Source organism: Carica papaya, chromosome 5 (assembly GCF_054855325.1).
Source record: "Carica papaya isolate Zhongbai chromosome 5, ASM5485532v1, whole genome shotgun sequence".
Taxonomy (NCBI): domain Eukaryota; kingdom Viridiplantae; phylum Streptophyta; class Magnoliopsida; order Brassicales; family Caricaceae; genus Carica; species Carica papaya.
The window spans coordinates 42,180,771-42,207,193 of NC_142313.1; the positions used below are offsets into that span (position 1 = coordinate 42,180,771).

The 26,423-nt window shown below is 33.5% G+C and overlaps 1 protein-coding gene and 1 long non-coding RNA gene across 2 annotated transcripts; one reads left to right on the plus strand and one right to left on the minus strand.

The window, feature by feature from the left end:
• Positions 1-1,072: 1,072 nt before the first annotated feature.
• On the minus strand, positions 1,073-21,929 carry LOC110808798 (putative LRR receptor-like serine/threonine-protein kinase At1g56130). The gene is made up of 24 exons (XM_088221121.1): positions 21,626-21,929; positions 20,001-20,190; positions 19,214-19,285; positions 18,436-18,507; positions 18,262-18,333; positions 17,753-17,824; positions 16,074-16,145; positions 15,897-15,968; positions 15,277-15,348; positions 15,124-15,195; positions 14,954-15,025; positions 14,705-14,776; positions 14,553-14,618; positions 14,237-14,302; positions 12,855-12,899; positions 6,130-6,194; positions 4,866-5,236; positions 3,720-3,915; positions 3,481-3,645; positions 2,934-3,052; positions 2,509-2,719; positions 2,193-2,424; positions 1,955-2,105; positions 1,073-1,621 (listed from the first exon to the last, which is right to left on the minus strand). The coding sequence occupies exons 1-24, from the start codon at positions 21,738-21,740 to the stop codon at positions 1,247-1,249; spliced, it is 3,087 nt and encodes a 1,028-aa protein (XP_088077247.1). The 5' UTR covers positions 21,741-21,929; the 3' UTR covers positions 1,073-1,246.
• A 713-nt stretch (positions 21,930-22,642) lies between these two features.
• LOC110808816 (uncharacterized) lies at positions 22,643-24,511 on the plus strand. The gene is made up of 2 exons (XR_002538698.2): positions 22,643-22,815; positions 24,058-24,511. It is a non-coding gene; the product is annotated as an uncharacterized LOC110808816 (long non-coding RNA).
• Positions 24,512-26,423: the final 1,912 nt, after the last annotated feature.

The following is a 26,423-nucleotide window of genomic DNA, read 5'->3' on the forward strand; positions in this document are numbered from 1 at the left end:
AATCATTTTTCTACACGTGGTAACTTTAAAAATAAAAATTCAATGTTTTCAACCCTATAAAAAAGTTCCCTCAAAATTTCTAAATTATATATATATATATATAGATATGCGGATGCATCACTTCAAATTTTTTAACTCGGCGTGTTCATGGGTATGTATATACGTATAATATTATTAGGATTTTGATAAAAGTAATGTCGTGTGAAAACTATATTTTTTTAATTAAAATAATTACAATAGTCAAATATTTAGTTTTTTTAATTAAAAACGAATAATATTAATTATTACAATATCTCGATTAGTTTAAACCGAGTAAATTAATAGTTAAAAATTGTTCTTTTGTAATTTTATAAAAAATAACTTTTTGCCTTTTTTTTTTTTCTCTTTTAACCTTTGGATAAAGAGAAAAAGAAAAAAAAAATCTCACAAAAGTAGTAATGTAAAATTATTAATCGCAATTAAAATATACATCATTTTTTATAATTGAATGGTATGATTAAAAAATCAGGAGTTAATTTAAATTTAATAACGAATCACAAAAATGGGTGAGATAGTGAAAAAATAATACAATACATTGAAGAGTATAAAAATAATAATACAACATGGTATGGATGGTTGGATAGTTTGTTTGGTGTTTTGAATAATGTGGCGGAGAGGAGAGAGTCTTCTTGCTCGGTATTGATGGGTTATCAATGATTTTGAGATACGGCGGCAACCTACTAATTTGTCAGCTCTTCAGTTTTTTGTCAACTATACGATTCTCATCTCTTAACTGGTCTATGGTTCACCTCTCGCTTCTTGTTGATTTTAAATGCAACCCATCTTTTTTTTAAAAAAAAAAGCATAAAAATATCATCTTTGTAGTCAGAAAAGAGAATTTGTACCAACGGTAACATTTTTTGTTTTTTTGAATAAAAAGATAAAGTGAAATTGTGAAAATAAACCAAAAAGTTGAGAGAACTCTAGATGGACATTGGATAGGAGAGGCAAAAATGAGCGCACAGAGACAAAAAGAAAGAAGATTGATAGCAGACAAAACTCGCAATTCTAATAAGTTAAAAGGCGAAAGAAATTCATAAAATTCCCTTTTAACTACGTAACTTGTACGAGGGAAAAGCTTCAAAATCAAATTTTGGTTTTCAGGAAAAGGGAAACAGAAACAAAGGAAAACATAGGTTAAAATCATCTGTGTCTCAAATTTACATCCACTAATTCCATACATGTTCTCCAATCAAAGAAAAAGAACTCACCTACCCTCTCTGATGCTTTCAGAAAGGATGGGTTTGTTTTCTTCTAGAGGAGAGTTGGCAACCATGCTTGCATTTGCTGATGACTTGTAATAACTGTTGTCAGCTTCCCTACTTGCACTGTCACTCATAAAGCTGGTTGTATCATCAAATTTCCAGTCGGTCAAGTATCCAGGCCTTGAGATTACTCCTGTTACTTCAATATCTCCTGAAAGCATAGCCACCACACGGGACATTGGTGGCCGTAACGCAGGCGATGTCTGAGTGCACAGAAGAGCAACTCCTATCACTCGCTTCACTTCCTCCTCGTTAATGTTTGTCAAGTTGGAGTCCACCAGTTCAAGGTCCTGGTTGTTTTCATGCAGGTTCCAGGCCTAAGAAATTGCAGGTAATAATCCATGTATCAGAACTTTAAAGGAAGAAAAATAGTAAAGCAAGCCACTTTATTACGTTTCAAAGCAGAAGCAAATAAAGCCAGATCGGATCAAGTTATGGATGAGGCCCCCCTGCAGAGAACTATAGTTGCATAATTAAGTATATTTGTTTTTGTTTGAAATTCAGAAAATTTAGTTAACCATGCATAATTGTTCACTAAACCTTTGACTGAATTAAGCATTTTTACGGTTTGAAGATCGTAAGAAGCTCCTGAAACAGGCAATACAAAAATGGTGCAACTATGGAAAAAGGCATAAAATAGAATTTCATACCCATTCAAGAAGGTACATCCTCTTCCCATCCAAACTTGAATCAGAATTTGGTCTCCCACTTACAATCTCAAGAGCCACAACCCCAAACCCAAAAACATCAACTTTCTCCGTAAGATGTCCTCGCATGGCATATTCAGGCGCAAGATATCCACTACATCACCATGACAAAGAAAAAACATGTATTACATAGAAATAATAATGGAAAATACCGAGATAAATGGAATGTCTATCATCTTACATTGTCCCTGCAACACGGGTGCTTATGTGGGTCTTCTTATCATCATAAAGCTTGGCTAAGCCAAAATCCGAAATTTTAGGAATAAGTTCGGAGTCAAGCAGAATGTTACTTGACTTAACATCTCTGTGTACAATTCGAAGCCTTGACTCCTCATGAAGATAAGCAAGTCCTCTTGCTACTCCCAAGCATATCTCAAAGCGTGTTGACCAATCGAGATTTAAGTTCTTATTCCCTGCCACATTCAAGCCAGTGATGTGTAAGTCTTCATGGTGCTATCCATTTAGAGTAGAAATAACAGAGAACTCTGTGCCCCTACCAAATAGTGCTTGATCCAGACTCTTATTTGGCAGAAATTCATAAACAAGGAGTCTGTTATCTCCCTCAATGCAGCATCCGTATAGTTTCACAAGGTTCCGATGTTGCACAGCAGATATTGTTGCTATTTCCGTGATAAACTGGGTCTTGCCTTGGTGGGAAGCAACAGATAGTTGCTTTACTGCTATCACTCTCTCATCATTAAGTTTTCCCTGTTGAGTGCCAACTTAAAACTATGCTAAAAGATAGTATATCTATATAACAATCTTTGCATCTCTAATGTACAAGAAAAATTGAGAGTTTGATGACCAATTTAGAAGGATCACATGCTAACATTGAATGTTAATTTTTTGATATCTGATAATAAACTTGAATGAACTGATGTGTGCTCCACCATGTTTTTTATTCTTCAGAATAGGTACTTACCTTAAAAACAGGTCCAAAACCCCCCTCTCCAAGCTTATTAGCAGGACTAAAATCTTCTGTAGCAGTTCTCAGTTCAGCAAAACTAAATGTGTATGGTTTGGCATCTATACCTAGGAGCTCTGCAAGTACAAACCAAATGAAGTTTATTGAAGAGCAATTGATCCAATTGTTTACGTAATTTATCCACTGAGAATACATATTATAATTAACCGTTGACTTAATTGGAGGAGAAACTCCATGATATGATTCTGATACTACTGTTCTAAAACAAAAGAAACCCTTTTTTATTGACATATTAGAACAATGATTTCTCATGAAAAAAAAATGCTCTTATTGACATTCATAAAACAAAACATTAGGAAATGATGGAAAGAAAAATTTGGAGGATAAAATGCTCCTATACTTTAATCCAAAAATAGATCATATTTTTAATTGGATTTTTTTCTCTAAGAACATAAAAAAACTTTAATTGCAGTGTTTTGATAAAAATACCCTCCACATATTTTGGTTCTTGAAAATGCATGCTCATAGAAGATTTTTTGCTTACCTTCATCATCATTAGCACGTGACTTTTTCCTTCTTTGAATAATGCAGAAAACTGCCAAAATACATATGAAGCCTACAACTGCTACTCCAACAATGATCCCCACAATCATACCAGTTTTGCTCATTACAATGGAAGGAGGATTGTTACTCACAGTAGGTGGAAAATCTATATAAAAATTCATCAATCAGTAATTGGATCTAGTGCAAGAGCGTATGGAGAGCACAAGATTTGCTTCTTACCTGGGGTAGCACTGATGGCTGAAATGGAAGGTCCATATGCACCTTGCTCAGGTATGCAGCATGTCCCTTTTCCAGCCCAAAAGAGATGGATTTCAAGGTTATTTTCAGACACCTGTGCCTTAAATTCCCTCGAAATAGCTCGTTTAGAGCCACCTGCCTCTTTGCGTATGTCAAAATCCTTTAAAGCAAGACTTCCCTGGAGAAGGAAATTCAAAATTCAAACAAATCAGAAAAGGAGAAAATGGTTTAACTTACAACTAAAAGAAATGTTACATATTATTTTTTACTATGGTATTACACAATATGTCTATTAGCTGGGAATTTTTCCATTGAAGGGTTAATCTCAATATCATGATTTATAAATGACGTAGTGGAAGATTGAAGGGAACAGCATAGCTAAAATAATTTGTGCCTGTCATCCGCCAGGTCAGAATAGCAAGGATCATTTAGGATGGTGCTAGTTACCAAGGATACAAACTCCTTGCACATTGTCACACAGAAGAGGGGAGCACGATAATCACTCACTTGTTTTCAAATTTTCTGTATGCAGTTTAACAATTTACTTCTCTTTAAGAAACTCTGTTCTCATTTATCGTTTCTTTTGGGTGTGAGAGTCAGTTCTTTTAGACGTTTGGATGACTTCAGATCATGAAGTGGGGCTAAAGGTTTCTTTTTTTCCAACTGAATTTGTTGATTGTATGGAACAAAAAGAGGCAAGCAATATTTTCTTCAAATTTTTTAAAGTCCTTAAACTTTGCACACTGAAGGGTTCCTCTAACAAGCCCACTCTAATACTCAAAATAGGACTCTGAAAAGGTGTCTTCCAACCTATTTCCCTGTAAGTAAACCCATAAGTATATCACATAGTAGGGACCATAACAAATGGTGATTTGGATATAAATTTGAAATATATACTAAGAACAAATTTAACTTTGATAAGTAAACACATTGTTAGGTTATTATTTCATGTATGTTTGTCATCTAGTTCATGTCATTTTAACTATAGATGCCATGATAGTTCTGTCAATCATAATTTAAATTAGGGTCATAAGCACCCATTTGTGCCATGAAGGGAAAGGAAAAAGAAGATTAAAAGGCAGCAGTCGAAAAGCAGTCAGTAAAACAATTTTGATATATAATACAGACCTGGACATATATGTCAAAAACACGCCTACCAACACTTCTCCATGTAGAATCTTCAATTTGCAATTCAGCAAATTGGAGATTCACAGTATAGTTGCCATTCTCAAGCCCCAATCCATAGTATCTCAATGATGAAGCAGAGATTCGTGCTGTTTGGAATAGCTCTGAGTCCGTGTTTGCAAATTGTGATTGTGAATTGACTTTGAACTTGGGATTGATGCTTCCAGTAGGAAGTCCAACATTACTAACTGCCCACCTGTTTGTATTGGCCACAAAATATGTTGCTGGTCCCAGAGTCTCATTTTCCCTCTCAAATAGAACACCACTAGTAGATGTTATCTGGGGCCCACCACTCTTGATTGAAAAGTTAAAAACTGCATCCATCAGAAAGAGAAACCTGACTTTGCAAAGTTTTCATAGAGATAATAGTCGGTGATATTTTAAAAAGTAATCCAGATGAACCTTATAAACATGATAAAATATATAGGGTTTGTTCTTTCTGTAATAAAGTTCAACATCATGTTTACATAGAGTTCCACCTCAAGGTGAACTCTCTTTTTTGTACAAATAATCATCATGTACAAAAACAATACCTACCTAGTGAAATTATTCTGAAAACTTAGAAAAATTATCTTATTATTAGAACTTTTTTTTTAAAATAAATCTTATTATGAAAACTTTGGCAGGTATAAGCAGAAGAGATTGCTTCTCATATAATTTGAGCTTCAAGTTAAGTGAAGTAATTTGATGAGTGGACGGACTGGTGCATCTGGCCAATATTTTGGGTGTAGAGTGGGTAGCTTGCAAACGACTTCCTTGGACCTTTTCTGCATTTGAAAAAGAATGAGACTTGCGTATGGACTCCTATTACTAAGACATTTGTAAAAAAAGGTGACTGGATAGAAGAAACAGCATCTTTCTTAGGGAGACAGGTTGACTGCAGTCGAGGTTGCTTTCTCAAGTTGGCAATCCTTTTACTGTTCCGCTCTCTTTACTGAGCACCTTTCAGATCTCATGTAGTTTTATTTTGTTCATGGGGTGATTGATTGGATGAGATCATAGCCAATGTTTTTACAGGAGAACCTAACCTTAATCTAATACCAATTATCAGGTCAGGAAAGAGTAATGCATTCTAAACACTAAATAAGCTCCATGGAAATGAAGCAATTCTAATTTGAAAAAACAGCCATAACATATCAGACATTTTTTACTATTATATTTTACACAAACCAACAGTTAATAAGGACATTTTTTCAGTTTTACTTACATGCTCCCTTGCCTCGATTACAAGGAAAGTTCCTTTGCAGACAATGCAGTTCAGATGGCAATGCACTGAAAGTAAATGACGAGATTTCTTGGATGAGAAATACGAATTCATCAAGCAACAGGCACTAGTCTTTTAGGTACCATTAGTTGTTTACAAGATATATGGGTTAGAGTTGCAAACTAGGAATGAGAATGGCAAAGTGAAAGAAGCATAATCAATTAATAATGCTTTATCGGTTATCTCAGCAAAAAGGGAAAATTACTCACACTTAAGAATAACTAAAACTCCTATTAATTTCCCAAAGGACTGTCAAAGCCTTCAATAAAGAAAGATTAATTATGCTATAGAATCCTTTGTTTTTTAACAAACTATAGTATATTCTTATATCTCATGATACTTAAATGTTTTTATCTTTTTTTTTTAGAGAGAAAAGAGAAGTATTATTATGCACATAAGTAACAAGAGAATACTACCCATATATAAAAGTTAGTTATAATAAATCAATTAGTTCATGACAATCCCAAAATCCTCCCAATCTTTAATGTCATGACTTAACAAAATAAAAACAAAAGTGTGTATGTATCTATTTCTAACATGTGTAAAGTTAGTCTCAATGTTCTCAAAAGCTCTCGCATTTATTTCCTCACACACAATCCAAAAAATAGTTAATGAATAAGAAATAAGTGTCTTTTCTTTTTACAAAAATTCAGCCACGCCCACAGTTTACTACTCATACTCTCAGCCATAACCCAGTTCAGCCCCAGCAGCCCCAAAACAGACATCCAGATGCTATAAGTTTTCGAGCACCTCAACAATAAATGGTTACAAGTTTCCTCATCAAATTTGCAAAGATAGCATCTATTAACCATGGTGTTTTCTCTCCTTTTAAGCATTTCAATTGTCAAAATACATTCTTTTGCTGCTTCCCAAGTAAAAAATGCCAATCTAGGAGGAGTTCTAATCTTCCAAATCTTCTTGAAGGGTGCATTATTGCTGTTGCTGCTGTTGTCATTCTTACACAGGATCTTATACAATGATTTCACAGAAAAGCCGTTCTTCTCATCAGGTTTCCACACCCTCTTATCTCTGTCATCACTCAATTTTTTTGCTGTTTAAGCACCATAACAGATTGCTATACTCATTGATTCTCCAGTCCTGTAAATTTCTTACCACTTTCACGTTCCAGACCCACCCCTCCCCCACCTTATCATAAATATCCTTCAAGTTAGCCTCTTTATCAGCAATTTCAAAAATTCTGCGAAAACGATCTTTAAGCTTGAAGTTACCAACTCATTAATCCTGCCAGAAATTGATATCCCCCTCATTACTAAGCAGCCACCCAACACAGCCCATGAATAAGAAGCTGTCATCTCTAATTTTCTTGCAAAGGCTCATGCCATGCGGTTCGAATCTCCCTTTCCTACCTCTCTCCTCCCAATCCCCCACCTCGCCTGCACAAATCTGCAGCCACCCCTCCTCCACAAGGGACTTCCATAATCATTTCCCATGAAGAGTGCCGTTTAATTCTCTAATAGACCTCAAACCAAGCCCCCCCTCTCAAACCGGTTTCTTCACCCCCTCCCACCTAAGTAAATGGTACTTTCTATTCCTCTCTTCATCACTCCAAAGAAATCTACATTGAATTCTTTCAAACTTATTAGTAATGCTGACCAAGATGGTTAAAATAGAGAGATAGTATATAGGTAAATTTAACGTGTTTTTTATCAAAGTAAGTCTACCCTTTTTAGAAAGAAAATTCTTTTTTTATCATGCCAATCGTTTTTCAAATATCTTTATAATACACTCTCAATTTTTTAGATCTTTGAATTTGGCCCCAAGAGGTTAGGTTAAATATTTTTTTTTTTTAAATAAAAGACATATACTTGATAAATATATTATTTTCACAAATTATGACGCCATATGTGGGAATCGAACCCACGGTAAGGCTAAATATTTGATTGGGAGTGTAGTTGTCTTACACCCTAACACCAAGGACAAACTCTCCTCATCCCTTGTATCACCGATTCTAACCACTTCTCTCTTCCTCATGTTAATTTTAAGTCTAGACACCATTTGAAAGCAAAGAATGATGCATCTCAAGTGCAATTATAGTATTAATAGAAAGTTCACAAAAAGTTAGGGCATCATTCGCAAAGAAAAAATGAGAACTTCTTACTCTCTCCTTCCCCCTCCCAACCTCCACGCCCTTCAATAAATTCAAGTCCCCCGCTCTCTCCATCAATCTACTAAAAGCCTTCATAACACTAAGAAAAAGTACAGGTGACAAATGATCCCCTTGATGGAGGCCTCTAGAAGCTTTAAAAAAAGTTGAAGGATGCCCATTAACCATAACTGCAAAAGAAGTGGAGAAAATACATTTCATGATCCAATTTCATCATTTACACTCAAGCACCATCCTCATAAGCATGTAATTCACAAAATTCCAGCAAACATGATCATAAGTCTTATCCATATCAATTTTACACAAGAGGAGGCCATCTTTTTTCTATCCCATCAAATCATCCACAACTTCATTAGCAATCATAACACCATCAAGAATTTGCCTTCCTCCAACAAACACATTCTGGTTTTCCCCAATCGCTTCACCCAATACCATAGAAAGTCTCTTAGCAAGCACTTTAAAAATTAATTTGTAAATACTTCCCACCAAACTAATCGATCTAAAGTTTTTAATATCTTTAGCACCTACCACCTTTGAAATAAAAACCAAGAAAGTCGAATTGATAGAGTTGACAAAACACCCCATTCTATGGAACTCATTAAAAACAGCAAGCACGTCTTTCTTGATCACATTCCAAAAAACTTTATAGAATTTCATATTGAACCCATCCGGACCCTTAGTCTTCTCCCCATTGCAATCATCAAGGTATCCCTTGATTTCCTCTTATGTGAACGGAGCCTCCAAACCATCCCTACTCTCGGCACTCAGCACCCTCAATTGCAAATTATCAAGGCTGGGCCTTCTAAACTCATCTTCAGAATAGAGTTGCTGGAAATATTGTTTTGCCTTCCTCCTCATACCCTCATTGCCTTTCACCAAATCTCCATTACAGCAAAGTTCTTCCACATAGTTGTTTTCGGGTGGAAATTGGCCAAACAGTGGAAATACCTTTTGTTTCTATCTCCCTCCTTAAGCCATTTCTCCCTTGCTTCTTGTCTCTATGAAATTGCCTCCAAGTTCATCACCGCAGCCACACATTTCCTTACTTCCTCCCTCCTCATCCTTCCTTGTTCACACAAAATACCTTCCATCTCCTTATTGTCAAGATTGGCCAGCTCATTAAGATTCTCATTCAAAGAACTCTCTAATCTGCCACCCTCCACCTTCACCCATCTATTAATTTCATTTTTAAGAGTTTTCAATTTTGTAGCAAAGACATAATTGCTAATACCCACCACAACTGTTTCCTGCCAACATTTTTCTATCAACCTCCTAAACCCTTCAACATTCAGCCACTATTGTCCAATCTAAATGGTGTAGGCCCCCATATAATGTTCTTTCAGAACAAGACAAATCGGGAAATGGTCTGAAATTGGATGGCTTAAGATTTTTTGCCTCAAACCTGCAAGCTGCATTAACAAACTATTAAAAATTAGAAAACGGTCAATTCTTGACCATGAAGGGCACTCCCTGCCACTCGACCAAGTCCACCTCCCTCCCCTAAGTGGAAGATCCACAAGCTCTAACTTATCAACCATCTCCCTAAACTCCTCAATCTCCCCAATTCTATTACTCATCCCCCATATTAAAATCTCCTCCAACCACCCATCTTTTACCCCACTTCATTTTAACCCTCCCTAACTCATCCCATAGATACTGCCTTTTCTCTCTGTTACCTCTGCAATAGATGCCAGAGAAAACTCACCTCTCACCTCCCTGCAACTCTCCAGACAGTAAGACAGAGAAATCCTTCCCCTTTCCACCCACATACAAGTAAATTTTTCAATGTCCCACATCACCGAAATCCCACCCACAGCCCCCATAGCCGGCAAAAAATCCCACTTCACGTTTCTGTCTCTCTATAAGCTGTTTATTATATTTTTTATTATTTTTTCTATTTCTGTCTCTTGGAAACAAACCACCTCCGGTTTCCACATTTTCATATAGCACTTAATCACATTCCTCTTGTTACCTTCATTCAATCCCCTCACATTTCACGAAATAGATTTTCGAATCATAATTTACATTCAATAGAAGACTCACCGTCCCCCCTTCTTCTGTTTTTTTGTCCCTCATAGTTCACTGATCACTCTAATCTTTTTAACTCTCTTCTCCCTCCTTCTCCCTTTTTATTTCCACTCTTTTTTTCTTTTTTCTTCTCCCTCTCAGCTTCTAAGAATTTAATTTCAAGTTCAGACAGCAAAGTCAACACCCTCTGTTCCAGCCCTTTGAAACACATCTCAAACATTTTACTCACCTTAACAAAATTCCTCTGAACCCAAGTCGAATATTGGTCAGCCAAATCACCATCGGCTAGAACCATCAAATTGCTATTAAAGCTGTAGGTCTGGATAGGACTCATATTCAGCACACCACCCTCATCATTCTTTAACATCTCAAACTCAATTAGAGCATGGTCATTTCCGGAACAATCTCTACTCGCCCTCACCACGTTTCCAGCGTCTCCAGGATCTCTGACATCATCTCCATCACCAGCAGACAAGGAAGTGCCCATTGAAATGCCGGAAAGAACCGAGCCATCTATCTTGAAGCCATCCTCCCTCTCTTCTCCATCTGACTCCGCTTCTTCTTCAACGATTTCCTCCTCAGCATTTATCGGGTTATCAGAGCATATCCCACTTTTGCCCTCCTCAGCATTTTAAATTTTTCCTTTTTTGTTGCTGGCGAGCTGGGCTTAATTCTTTTGTGCTGCCAGATTTTCTTTGTTTTTCTTTTAGCCCTTCTCATGCTCCTTTCCGAGTTGTCCACCCATTTTCCTTTTTCAGCCCAAGAGCATTTTCTTTTTGAACCATCCTTTGGCCCACAAAAACCCCCCTCCATAATTTCTTCCCGCCTGCTTACCTGCACATGATCCCCTTCAGTTCTCGATTTGAAATTTGAACTGTCCCGACCGGAAGGGCTTCCTACCCTACCCGACTCAACTTCGCATCTGGCAATCTCAGCATCTCGGAAAAAGTAGCCATCTTCTTCCCCGTTGGAGTTCCCACTCCAGGTTACAACCAAGACATTTGAACTTACCAGCCGCCAGTTCAGCCGCCTCAACATACTCTTTCTTCTTCAACGATCTTTTTCCTTTCAACCATTCTGGAGGGATCGCCTTCATGCCAACTACCTCATGTACAGTTTCCATTAATTGCCACCACCCCTCTACCTTGTTTCCTTACGGTATATAAACTATTTATTCTACCACTATATCCATCTTTCTCCTTCGAGAACACCAAAAAATAACCTCGCCTATTTCCACCCTCATCCGCAACGACCTCCAACTACTCCTCTGATATCTGGTCCATGCCCCTTCTGACATTTCTCATCTAAATTCCTTAAAACTCTGAATAAGTCATTCCACATCCCCCTTCTGGGAAAAAAATGGACTTCCAGTAACCCCTTCTGTTCTTGTACACTCGAACCCCATTCCCCCCCTCCACCATGTCGAAAGTTTAACATTAAAAATTTCCGTCGACCCACTGGCATGGTCAGCCAGGGGTGCGTCGTCAGGGGACGACCCTCGGTAAACAAGGAGAACCTCTAAGTTTTCTCTCTCTAGGACACTCTCACTCAACAAGCTCATCATGAAGATGTCATGAAGGTGTTATGTTTTTATCTTTATCCCAAGGCAATCTTCCTCCACCTAAGATTTGTTGACTATCATTGTCTTATCTCGAGAAACAATTAGACGCTTAGCTAGTGAGACCATATACTGAAAAGGAAATATGAACTGGCTTGACCTGTTCAAATGAATAGACCCTCCATTTCCTTTAGCATATTACTTAGGAGATACTGGAGATACTAAAAGTTTGCCCTCAATTAATGAAATTAAGAACATGGAACTAAACATACATTATTCCTGTATAAATTCTGGGCCCTATATTGGACTGCTAACTCTTATATACCAGGATCCATTTACTTGTAGTACGCTAGGGTTTATGAAGAAAAACTGAATTTTTATTCATAGTTTTCTTCTACATTATTCTGCAATTTATAGAGCAGAATACCCAATTGATATCCCCTCAAAATCTGAAAAGTATACACGAGAGGAATAAAGGAAAATTCCCTTTTTTATGACTCTAACATATATTTCTCTTCCTATTTCTTCTCCTATGTCTTCTCACATAATATCATATTTTTCCTCCTTATTTTCCTTGTAAATTTTCTCTTAATAAATTTTACATTAACTTTAAATATTACATATGATAAAACATACATAACATTAAATAAAAAATGAAAACACAAGACAAGATTACTTTGTTAAATCAATGCTAACAAGTTATAAACAATCATCGAAGCAGTTAGTTAAACTACTACGCAAAAATTTACCGAAATACTTCTCTGATATAGTTAAGGAGAACTTTAACATGTTATACACACAAAAAACACTAATGTCAATTGTCAGAGAAAAAAATAATAGCATGATCACTCATAGGAATCCCAAAGCCCTCAGTTGGTTTAGGTAGGCAAATACATCAAGATAAAGATAGGGCCAAGTCAAAAGCATCTAAACAAACTATAGCACCAAGAAACTGACCTGTTTTCTGAGCTTTCCACAGTGAAGTTGTTGACAACTAGGTTCCTGCATTCATAGTGGCATCAAAGATTTTCAAGTTAGTTTCATCACTGATAAGAATGTTAGATAAAAGCCCAAATGAGCATATAATACCAGAAGATGCCCTTCAAAGATTTAAAGCACCACTCAGGGAGGGGGTGTTTCCAAATAGACTATCTTCTTAAGGCTTTTGCCATCTCTCTTGTTGCAACTGGTAAACCAACAATCAAGGGCATGAACGGATCTATCTCCTAGGATATGTTTGATTCAATTATTATTCAATTTCCTAGTTAGTCCTAGTTCTAATTTTCTTTATACTTATTATGTATAACTAGAACATATTTTGTTATGTTTAGATTAATGCTGTACCACCTTAAATTCTTTGATGGTGGGAATTGAATTACTACCATTTAAGGTGGTGGTTGAAATCCCAACATCAAGGAATTTAAAGTAGGAGTCATAATAACTCAAATACCATAAGTTATGTTCTAATTAAAAAAAAAAAGAAGACTAATATAAAAATTGGAACTAGAAATTGACTGAAAATTGAACAAGTATTGATCCAAATGCATCCTTAATATAATATATAAAGAGCACCCACAAGCTCTCCTACTTATTCCATTCCAAACTATCCAAAAATAGAACAAGGCACTAAACAGTGGTTTTTGTTAATGTTGACAGAGGCATATTAATTCCAAGCCCACAGTTTTTTGGCAACAAATTGTTCTATTATTCAAGATGTTCCAACATCAAAAGCAAAGATGATTTTCAGTCTCAGCATCCTCCTTGCCAAATAAACTATAGTAACAAAGAGAGCCATTTTTAATAGAAGACTCAATAGCCAAAATACTCTCGCACAAAAGCTACTTCCCAAGCTAAAAGCAGCAATCTGTCTTTATTTTTCAAATAGCTAACCAAAGGAAAAAATGAACCACCCTTCTCAGAATTATTGTCTTAAGATCATGAAAATAATATTTTACATGCAAACCTCCTCCTGCTAACTCCAATGAACACCGTAGTAGAAGACAGACCTATTTTTTATTTAATTTATTATCTGTGCTATTCTCCTCAATGTCTTGTCTATTGTCATTACTGACAGCTCCTCATACCACCTGTTTAACATAGAATTGGAGAGTAATGTCATCTAACCTAGGTATTCCTGTCTCTAGTTATAAAGAGGAGACTGCTGGGTCAATGACTCATTACTGTACCAGATCTCTTGCTAAGACAAGGATTTACCATTTTTATCCATGCTTTTTCTATCCATTACCAAACTTCTTATCATTAGGAATACTTAACTAGAAATCAGCTGGCAACAATTCATGAAACATAATCAGAAATAATATTATCATTTGAAGACTTACACTTGCAAATTTAGCTCATGAACCCAAGAAGGAAGTGTACCAGCTAAATTGTTGAATGATACATCTCTGCAATTGCCAATTTAATAAGAGACGAATTTTAAGTAGACATTCCAGGAAGGAATTTTTAAATGCATTTGATTTAAGACTCATTGAAATGATATTGATTCATATAAGCTCAGCATCTTCCATGTTTCCATATTTCACCAGAAATCTGCTCTTTTAGACAGCAAAAGATCTGTTTAAATATTAAAAAAAAAATCATAACTCCAATTTTAAAGCATTTTGTGATGCCAATACCTATGTTAGCTGTACTCACATGGTGCGGAGTGAAGAACTCTTTTGGGCAGGCAAGGAACCACTCAAACTATTATTTCCTAGAAACCTGACAATTAGAGCAAATATACTTTCTTCAGCGTGCAAGTACTTGTCTGCAAATGCATGACATAATTAAGGATAGTAGCATCTTACAAGTGACTAAGTGCACTCATATTGAAAAGCGCAGCGGGGATATCTCCATTCAAATTGTTGAAACTCAAATCTCTGAGGAATGTATAGATTACATTGTTAACTAGTAAACAATAGATTAAAAGAAACAGATTTAACTTGCCAATACCATGCTCTCATTCTTAAATTTCTTTGAATTAGCAGGACTAATACAAATTTAACTTTCCATCTTTAGTATATCTAAATAGCTATCAATCGAGAGGAACAACTTACAGTTGTGTCAAATTCTGGAATTCGCCAATGCTGGGTGGAATTGAATCAGAAATATTGTTGTTCCTTAGTACTCTGCAGGACATGTAATCATCAGGTTGTAAGAGTGAAGCAAAAAGAAGAAAAAAGCATAATAGTATGATACCCAATGGAGTCGATTTATGTTTTCATACAGGATAGTTAGGGATTTCAAATCCTTCATAAACTCCAGCGATGAACTTCCATTCGTCAAATCACTTATTCTCCTACAATTTTATTTAATAGAAAGGTTAAGATCATAGACACAGGATATAAAACAAACATGACCAGTAAAGGTAAGTACTCACAACTCTGTCAAAGAAGTTAGATTTGAGAATGCTGACGGAATAGGACCTTCAAAAGAGTTACCTTGAAATCTCCTACAAAGAATACATACAGAAATAAGAAAGATTGTAAAGCTTGCAAGATTTTGAAAAAAGAAAGCAGCCAATTAAGATGGTAGTTTATGTTCCACTTAAATTTGCAGTTGGAAGAATAGAATTTTCTAAAGTTAAAAAAAAAAGGATTAGATTGATGATTCAGAAGATAGTTGAATTTCAAACTCCTAAAACTAGACATATTTTCTTCTTTCCGTTTTATGAAATCAGAAAAAATAACTAAATAATGTTCCCCAAAAAAAAAATAGAAATGAAAAACATCTTTTTACAAAATGTTCTTGGTGGAAAAAAAATTTAAATAAACTATCCCATTAGATTGAATTTGGTTCGTGAATTAAAGAAATAGTGGAAATTATTGGTCTCCCTTAATATTCTAAATTCAAAATTCAGGATTCGAATTGATATACTTCATTTATGAGTCGAGTATAACAAACTTATGCTGCAGTATTAGACATTAGCTTTAGACTACAAAGAAAAGTAAATAAACTATACACAAAAAATAAAAGAGGAAAATTAAATAATACACTCACAGTGTAGCAAGCTTCGACCAATTCCCTATGAAGTCAGGTATTCTGCCGGTAAGTTCAGTGTCCGATGCCCATCTGACATGAATAAATAAACTTTCTCAAAATTTCTATAGATCTTTTGATAAATTCTTGGTTTAAAATAAATTCAATTATTTGGATGATATGATCAAATTTCTTTACACTGTCACCAAGTTCTGTAGACTAGAAAATGTTCTAGGTATCTCGCCACGAACCCCAGAGCTATCTATAAAACTGTCATGGTAGACAACTTCCATTAGTTTTGTTGTTTTGCACTTACCACTTAAGACACGAAAAAGAATACAAATTATCATATCATAAGTCAGAAAGCAGAACAAAATAAAGGTACTCAGGTAAACTGATCTAGAAGTTTACATTAATCGAACGTGTAAGAAGATTCACTCCTTTGGACCATAACAGGATACCATGCAATGTGTACCTACAGCACAAGATAATTTCCTACTGCCTAATATACGTACTAAAACAGTAAAAGATTTGGCAAGGGCTTCCTATTAGAACTCATTTGAAGAAAGTATCTACGTACATAGCAGTTTAGAGTACGTCGAAGTTTAAATATACAAAAACTTACATGTCTACATACGTGCTTGCTGACATGGAGAAAGTATCCTGTTAGAACTCATTTGAAGAAAGTATCTACGTATATAGCAGTTTAGAGTACGTCGAAGTTTAAATATACAAAAACTTACATGTCTACATACGTGCTTGCTGACATGGATAGTCATATATAACAGTTTAGCATGCACACAAGTCACACAGGGAGGCAGTCCAACACAAACAAGAACATATGTTATAAATGTTTGCAACAATGACATAACTAAAATTATACAATTTTATTGATCTTTGAGAAAACATATCCAAGGTATTCCTTTATTGATAGTAAAAGAAAGAGAGGCAATAATGGTACTGCCATGGGAAAACACTAAGACCATGTTTAGTACATTGGAAAATTTCTTAGTTTGTGTTTCCTAAATTTTTATATGTACATACAAATATGTATACATATAGATAAGTATATATATATATATATATATATATAGGTAGATACATAGATTTATAGTTTTAAGGCACAATATATGTATGTAAATGTACATGTACTACTTATCCAAAATATGTGTATATATACACAATATATATTATATGTATATATAAATTTCTGTATGAATATGTATATGCCTGCTAATAGAGAACAGAACATAAATATACATTTAGATATAGATGTTGATGCAGACATATGTATATATATGTTTTTTGAATAAACATATATATATGTATATGTAACATATATTTATGTGTGTGTGTGTGTATATGATTATGTTTGGTACTAACTTAAGTATGAACAAAAATAATTTTCTAAAATTTAATAAAAGCAGTATTTTATTATGTCCAAATTCATGTTTATTTACCAAGAGCATCTAACTCAGATGATTGAGAGTTAACGACTTGGTTTTATTCCTATTCCCCATTTCATGTCAAATAGAAAACCATAGTATAGTTTTATTTTTATTTTTCTAATTCTTTTTCAACCATCAAGTTTTTTTATATATCAAAATATATGTTTATATGAAGTAAAACTTAGAAAATGTTTTCATGGACCACAAGGAACCTATATCTATGATCATCTTAAAATAGTCAAGAGTTCTTAGAATCTTCAATTTTGGTAAATATAACACGAGTTTTCACGATCTTGATCTCTTGTGCTAAAGAAACTGATTGTTGATAGTTATAAAGTACTCCAGGTCTACTTTTAGCGAGTAAGTGCAATTCAAAGCATTAAGCAAATCTTGCATGTAAAATGAGAAAAACCAAGTATTAAAACTTACAGTTGTTCTAGTCTCCGGCAATTTCCAAGATCAGGAGGGAGAGAACCAGAGAAGTTATTTGCCCCAATAGCACTGCATATAAAAAAAAAATTGTTTCTGTAAGTTTAGATTGTCAAGGTTCGGTAAGTTATTGAGGAAGGAGGAGCATCAACTAGTCATTGTTTTTAATTTTTAAAAAAAGACTACATGGACTATTAGCCTATTGTGACCACTCCAACTAATGACATTTAGTAGCCACGAATAGATATCTTCCCACCAAATGTGGTGATTCAAGTCATTCCACGGGAAATGTACTCTTCTAAATCATGCACATTTTAGGGAAGATCTAATTGTTTTATCTTTTCTTTAGTAATAACTGATCAAAAAAAAGAAAAAATTGAAGATTATAATGCTGGCAAGAAGAGAAGTTTGAGAAGATGAAAATTATTTGAGAGGGAAGTCACTCATTTCAGCAGAAAAAAGAACTATCTGTGCTTTGATAAATTACATTAAAAATAACATCGACTTACAATAATCTTAAATCAGTAAGCATTCCAACTTCTTTGGGAATCTCTCCTGATAATGCATTGATGCCCAAGTTCCTAATAAACATAGGTTAAACATCAGAATAAGAAACCTCTACATTCAATCTCTTATAACTCCAAGCAATAGATGTTTTGGAATGAAAATCAAATTTTCCTTACAGCCATTGCATGCGTGTCAGATTTTCAATAGATCTAGACAAGGAACCTGTCAAGACATTTTGGCCTAAATTCCTGTAGGAAAAAAAAAGAGAGAGTGACAAGGTGTAACAAAAAGTTAGTATATTCAAGCAAAACCAGTTTATTGACTAATTCACCAAATCCTTAGTTTTGGTCAAGTGTATGCGTAGTCCTTCAATTTGAAGCATATATCAGTTTAATTTCCAACTTTTAAAAAATTCAAAAATCTTTGTCTAACACCATTAAACAAGCAACTGAAAAAGAAAATTGCATGACACTCTCCTAATCCATATCTCATATTTATGTGATAAAAAAAAATTAACCACCCATTTTTATTCATACTCTAGTTAATTATTAAGCCGAGATAGAGATCAAAATTTTTTGTTTTGTCCTAATGGCTCACTTCCACGTAAGTTGAACCCTTTATGGGATCTCCAAAAAAGGGAAAAAGAGGAGAGACAGAAATTATGAGCTCCATACCTATATCTAAGCTCTGATTATCAATTAGAAACATACATGTTAATTAAAGAAGTGGTTTCAAATATCTTATTTCCACATAATTACATTATATGCAAATGAGTTCCAAGTTTTCTTCCTATTTAATCAGTAAAAGTTGAAGAACTAGAAGTTCACCGAACCAAACTCCTTTTCTTTTGATCCAATCTCAAAGCAAAACGGGCATCCAGCAGTGGCTGGAAGTAGTCAAGTATAAAACAAAGGTAGAGATGATTTCTTCATAGATTAAGAAAAGAAATCATACAGATTGGTGAGATGAGTCAGAGTCCATAGCTCATCAGGAATTGGTCCCTCGACGGATTGTGCGAAAACCTTCCTGTAAAGAGGATTTAACGTGAGCAAAATGAAAATCAAATATGACGAATTCTGGGTTAAGTAAACGCAGATTAGCGTTTAGAGAAGAAAAAAAAAACAAAAATACAAGGTTTAGGATCCTCTCAGGCATTTTATCGAATAGGTTTATCGTTAACCAACACTAATCCACCATAAGAAACACACTCCTCTCTTATCACACCTTTCTTTGCCAAATAACAACACCCAACCTCCATGGAAGAAGTAATCCATGAAGAACTGTTAATGCAGGGTGGATCAATTTCCGAAACTTGTCGCTTCATTATGATTTGATGAACAAGTAATCCACCGTAAGAAACACACTCCTCCCTTCTCACACCTTTCTTTGCCAAATAACAACACCCAACCTCCATGGAAATAATCCATGAAGAACTGTAATGCAGAGTGGATCGATTTCCGATACTTGTCGCTTCACTATGATTTGATGAACAAGTATGCAGAGATTTCTTCCAGTAACTAATGGATTCAGACCTCCCAACATCTCCTCTCTGTCTTTCACTCCCAAGTAAATGAAATGAAAGAAGAATGTGGAAAGAGTGAACTGTGTGCTAAGAAAAAAAAAAAAAAAACCCGAAACGGGTATCTTTATATTTTCTTTCAAATAAATTTTATTTTTAGTAATTTTGAATTATTATAAATAAAAATAAAAAAGAGAGAGTGTGGAACAAGTAAAAACGTACAGTTCTTTGATGTGACAGAGATTGTTGTTATCAAAAGAGCAATCACACTTGATGAAAGGGTTGAAAGCAGGATCGTCGATAACGGTAGCGTCAGTTGATAATGCCACGCCACTGCAAACCTCTCCGCTGATATTCCACTCCGGTTGGGCCGTTATTCCCCATTTTGAGAATATTGAATTCAGAGTTCTTGCTGTCTCAACCCAAAAAATTATTATTTATTTAAAAAATATAAATAAATAAATATAATTAATTAATTAATTAAATTATTAATTATTTAAAATATATAAGCATGATTACTCAACTAATTAATTAATTTGAAAAAGACCCAGACCCACCACGTGTTGTTTTGATTTTAGCTTTTAAATATATATATATATATCTATGTACGTGTATATATTTAATTAACTAAATAATATGTTTAAATTAATTATAATTCCACCTTATTCATGAAGATACATTAAGCATAATATAATTTTTTAATAAAGGTAAATTGAAATATGCAATTCGATTTATACTTAATATTTTTTTTTTATAAAACATAAAAACAAGTCATGAAGATATTATTTATAAATTATAAGATAAATAATTAAATTAATTTTTAAAATTTATCATTTCATATAATTTATAGTTTTCTACTGCTTTAAATATTTAAATTTTTTTAATTTTATAGCATAAAATTTTTAAATAATTATAGTATAATTAAACATAATATTAAGAAACAATTTTAATTAATTAATTAAATTAATAACTGAATAATTATTATTATTTTTAAAATATCTGAATAAACTTTAATTATTTTATAAAAATTAAATCGTCATGTAAAAAAATATTTTGAATTAAATTATAATAAAAAAATGTTTAAAACTAATTGAAATAATTTATAATATATTTTATTACTAAGTCGTCGTCAACAGCAGCAAATTGACCGTACAATTGGGAGACAGCTAAACCTTAAAAAATATATAAAGTATTAAAATATCCAAAACTTTTCAATTCCAGATATATTTTTTTTTCTTTTCATGAATTCCAGATAATTAATGTAAACCATTTTGTCTCATTAATTATCTCTGCTTATATTAATTAATCTCCTAAATCGGTTAAACCAAATTATGAAGATAATTAACTCTTTAATCCTCCCTAAACCTAATAATTTATTTGTCTATTTCAATTATAGACAAAAAATTTCCTCTTATATTAATTAAATTAACAATAAAATAGATACGTTTTATTAGCATTTTTAATCCTAAAATATTTAAATCTGTAAAATTAATATGATACCAACAATTTCCAACGAAAAATTTACTGCTAATATGCAAAATTTTTATAAAAAAACTGAAGTTTATTTCACCAAAAGTACTATAAAAATTATATTTAAAATTAAAATGAAAAAAAAAAATCTATACACCACATCACATTCGTATATATAGTTTTGTTTTTGCTTTTTAACTAATAATTTAATTAATTAAGAGTTATGAATTAATCTACACAGTCGCTAGAAATGAAATTCTACCTACCGATAACAAACAATTTAAAAATAAAACTGAAAATCAGAGAGTCCGAAGCAGAAGAAGCAGAAGAAGAAGAAGAAGAAGAAGAAGAGAAAGAAGAAGAAAGAGCTCATATACCTTCGTCTGGATCGGTAGTAGCTGCCGTTTGATTTTGAGCACGAACCAGACAAGTCGATAGACAAATTACATACAAAGCAACGAGCGCAAATCGAACCGGTAATCCGATCAACATGATAATCAAAGCTATAAATTAATTATCTGGTGGATCAGGCGAATTCAGATGATGAATATGGAAGAGGAAGATAATGAGTAAGAGAAGCTCTGCATCTTCGCCATCGATCATTAAATACAGAGAGAAGATCTCAATTTCATCTGCATAAAATTACAAGCCGACACGACGACGTTTTATTAGTAATGAATTGGTAAACAGAGGCTTGCGGCAGCTTTTCAAAATTTGAAAGCGGGCTCAACATCACTTTTTACCAGCGTACAATTGGGTAATTAATATTCTTTTTTTTTTTTTTAATTAACGGTCAATTTATTAATTAAATTATCTTCCAATCATTTTTGAACACGTGGTAACCTTAAGAAGGAAAATTCAACCTTTTCAGCCCCATAGAAAAGTCCATCCGAAAGTACGAATTCACATCAACCACACTGGAAAATTATACATACGTATGTAACATTACATGAAAACTTAGACAAATTTTTATAAAATTATTTTAATTAAGAAAAGTATATAAATTATATCTTATGTTAATTTCATAAATTTTATAATTTATATAAAAATTTAAAAACTTTTTGAGACGAAATTTGTTTATAATTCTTTTTGCATATGTTCAATTTTGGAAAAATTAAAAAACCTTTTTTGAGTTATAATAAAAATTTAAATATCAAATCATATCATAACTATAATTTATTTTTTCATGCATTTCAAAATAAAAATAATTAAAAATTTGATCAATTAATTAAAACCTATACGATGAGTAATACAAATGTTTGTATTAATTAAATTAATTTATTTTTAAATCAAATTATTCAAATTGATTAAAAATTATTCTAATCGATCAAATTAGTTTTAAGTTAATCAGCAAATGATTAACATACTTTGTAACGCCCGGCCCAATACTTTATTCGGTCCAATCCAGAAGACCCAGTCCAAAGTAGAGGGAAAAGTGAAATCGAAGGAAGCTAAGGAGAGGGTGAGCAGTAAGTGAACTTACCAGAGCACCATCACTAACGCGGGGGCATGGGGAGAGGAAGAAAGGGGAGACTGCGTTGAATCATCCTTACACAGATCCGAGAGGGTAAGTACCATTTGCTCTTCATAGCTCGAATAGAACTCTACATTCTAAATTCTTTGTAATTTCTTCTTTTTGTGTGAAGTCGTGAGAAGGAGCTTAGAACTAGGAGGTCTTTACTGGATGGGTTTAGAGAGATTCTGAACTAAGGGAATGAGGGGTCGATGCCCCAGGTGTGTGTGATTGCCATTGTGGGCAATTTTGATAATTACCGTTTTGTGATCCGAGATGGAAAGAATAAGAGATTCTATTGTGGCCCAATGGCTGGGTCTATGCCCCAAGTGTGGGTGATTGGCATTGATATGTCGTTGGTGGGCAATTGTAATATTTATCTTTGGGGTCGATGCCCCAAATGTGGGTGATTGGCATTAGTATGTCATTGGTGGGCAATTGTACTATCTGTCGTTGGCCCGGTGGCTGGATCGAGGGGTCGATGCCTCGAATGTGTGCGATTGGCATTGATATGTCATTGGTGGGCAATGGTAATAATTGTCTTTGGCCGAGTGGCTGGGTCGAGCGGTTGATGTCCTGGGTACTAATTAATTATCTACGTTGTTTTCTTTCTTTCTTTCCTCTTTAGTTTGGTTACTTTTCTCTTTTCTTTTCTGTTTGTAATTTTGGTACATCCGATGGCTGTAACTGGTGAACGGGTGAATATCCAGTGGCTCAAGTGTCGTGGAAATGTTGTAAATATGCCAAAAAGGAAGCCGGATTGATGACAATTAGTGTTAGAGGTAGAAATTAGGAGAGGGGCTGGAAGGAAAACAAAATACGAGCGGGACTGAAATGGGAAACAAAGGGAGTATGGTGAGGGTGTTCTGAATAATTTGAGAGGCACTAGTGCTCTATTAAGCAAACTCAGAACGTTGGTAAGAGACTTACGGTGGGGGTTTGACTAAAGTACTAGGCAAGTTCTGGTTAAAGGAAAATAGACCTGCTTGGGGTAGACTAATTTGGGAAGAATTAAGTAAGGACATATGTGGGTATATGGTTGTGAATAGACGACTCATTGGGAGGGGAATTAGGAGTAAGCAGAGCGAAAGCCTGTTGCAGTGGGTTAGGGTTTACTATGCTGAATGCAGAGATTGCATATATGACCTGTGATAGTGGGAGAAGGGAGGGAGAAAACGGTTAAGTTGGATAATGCCCAGTATCGAAAAGTTAGATGTAAATGTTCTATTTGTTTTAATGTGAATTTCAAATCTTACTTATTAGACTATGTAGCTCATTACGTGTTATATATTATAGAGCAGGTAAGACAAGAGCAAGAGTTAGATGTACCAGAAGTGTATGTTCAAACTTAGGGACAAGCAAGGCATACCGTATGGTAATTATCATTGACTTGGAGCATAGTGTGAGGTCGTTTTGATATCATTACATACATACATGTGTCATTTAGATGGACTTACTTATACTTCTATTATTGACATTTGATAATCGAGTTTGGTGTTGCAAGTGAGGTAAATGAGAATCAGTGCACACCAGTATATATGTATACATGAGTTTCAAATGGAAGGAAAATTAGGCAGGTTGAGCTATTACCTTGACACCAAAGAATATTTCAACCCAATGCTTTATTTCTGTCCTAGTTGATCGTAATTCGACATTAGATGTATGTTGATTTTTTTTCAATAACCGAATACTTTTGTCTGTAAATACTGTATATTTGATTCCATATATAAATCTCTTTTCTTCCCTATGAGTTTTAATCTTAATAAAAATGCTAGTTCTTACTATTTATATATTATGATATGAATATACCAAACCAATTCGTTATGTATAGATGATGAGATTCCGTTGATACAGAGCCAATTCCAATAGACTTATTGGAGTGTTCCATTGGCATGCATCCAGTAAGAATTGAACCTACGAATTCGCCAATTATGAGTTAGGCGCTTTAACCATTCAACTATTGATGCTCAGCAGAGATTCTCGTACATGGTGAATAATCAAATTTCAATTGAAATGAAATTTTTAAGATAAATCAATGCAATTTAGGAGGAATCAATGAAAGAACATCAATTCAAATCTTGAATTTTCGAAATGAGAGAAACATTGAGAGAGATCAAGAATTCTCACTATTTCTTATATTCATGGACCCAATTTAATTCCGTGGAATCTTTCATTCACAATTTTTTCCACCAAAAATGTTTTATAAAACTCTTGAACCCTCGAATTACATGTTATTTATTTTCAAGAATGTGAGTAAGTCTTACAGGTGTGATTGATATTACAACCGTTTGTGAAAATTGGAGTTGTTACATACACTTACTAACCATTTCTTATATATATTCATTATGAAAGAACTCATTATTATTTTTTTTTTAGTTATTATCTGTAAGAATTTACAAAAATAAATATAAAAAAATACGAAATAAAACAAGAATAAAAACAATTGTAAAAGAGATTTCGAGAGAGTGAAAGCGGTTAAAAAAACGAGGTATTTATACGACTACTAAAAATATGGTGCACATACTCCTTTTAGGCACAAAGTGAACACCTATTTAAACCTAATACACCAATATACACACACACACACACACTCATGCCACAAGTGCCTTCATTTTTATCACATGACCCATTATTTCACTATACATGGGCTCAGGTAACCGGGCTTTACAGATAAGCCCTTTGACACACTAATAAGTCATTTTACATGTAGTATATTAAGTATTTGTGTTTGACACACTAATAAGTCATTTTACATGTAGTATATTAAGTATTTGTGTTATTAGTACTGTGAAAATATTATATGAAATGTATATATATTTATTTAAAAAGGGAGTCAAATATAAATTTAATGACAAAATCAATGGATGTATAAAAATATTTATTAAATACAAGTTATAGAAATTTCATAAATGGACCGCCCCGGTTGTATCATTTATCGATTTTGGCTTGTGAGAAAAGATTACAAAAAGCCCAATTTCCAAAATTTTTTAACATAATTTTTCGTGAATTTATGAGTCAGTCGTCGATTTTTTTTCTTTAAATTTCATAGTCCTAGTGTGAATTTTTAGCTTTATTAGGTATAAGAAAAAAAAATTAGTGTGAACACACGTAAAAATTGGACCGAAAATATTTAATTTATGTGAGAATTTCAAAATTATCACTATTCATTTACTATCTTATAATTATATGCTTAAATTTTCATATCATCTAGGAAATTGATTTTAAAAGAAACAAGGATTAGTTAAAGAGAAATATAATATATAGTTTATATATATTTGGAATTGATTCTTCTTCTTATAGGAATAATTGTGATATTCCCACATACTTGTAGGAATTTATAGTATAGCCCAAGTATCATTATTCTAAGGTAGCTATAATACTTTATAGCATATATTTTATTCCCTTTTTCTAAAAATTATAAATAAAAAAAATTATATTATATTTTTAACTCGTTTTAATTATCTAAATTAAAAGATTATAATTGTTATAAAATGTTATTTTCATTTAAAATCGTAATAAATTTGTTAAAATTTAATCTAATTTGATCACTATAATATCATAAATTTACTATTAAATTTAAATAATTAATTTTATTGGATTATAAGTTCAAATTAATAATCATTAATTTATAATACATTAAAAAAATAAAGAATTATATTGTA

What these genes read in the sequence shown, in the direction of transcription:
- LOC110808798 (XM_088221121.1), bottom strand. Translation starts at nt 21,740, where the DNA reads ATGTTGATCGGATTACCGGTTCGATTTGCGCTCGTTGCTTTGTATGTA. An exon ending in CTAACTTCTTTGACAGAGTT is followed by an intron (nt 15,196 to 15,276) that starts GTGAGTACTTAC and finishes ATAAAATTGTAG; the next exon opens with GAGAATAAGTGATTTGACGA. An exon ending in GTTTTGGACCTGTTTTTAAG is followed by an intron (nt 2,720 to 2,933) that starts GTAAGTACCTAT and finishes GGCACTCAACAG; the next exon opens with GGAAAACTTAATGATGAGAG.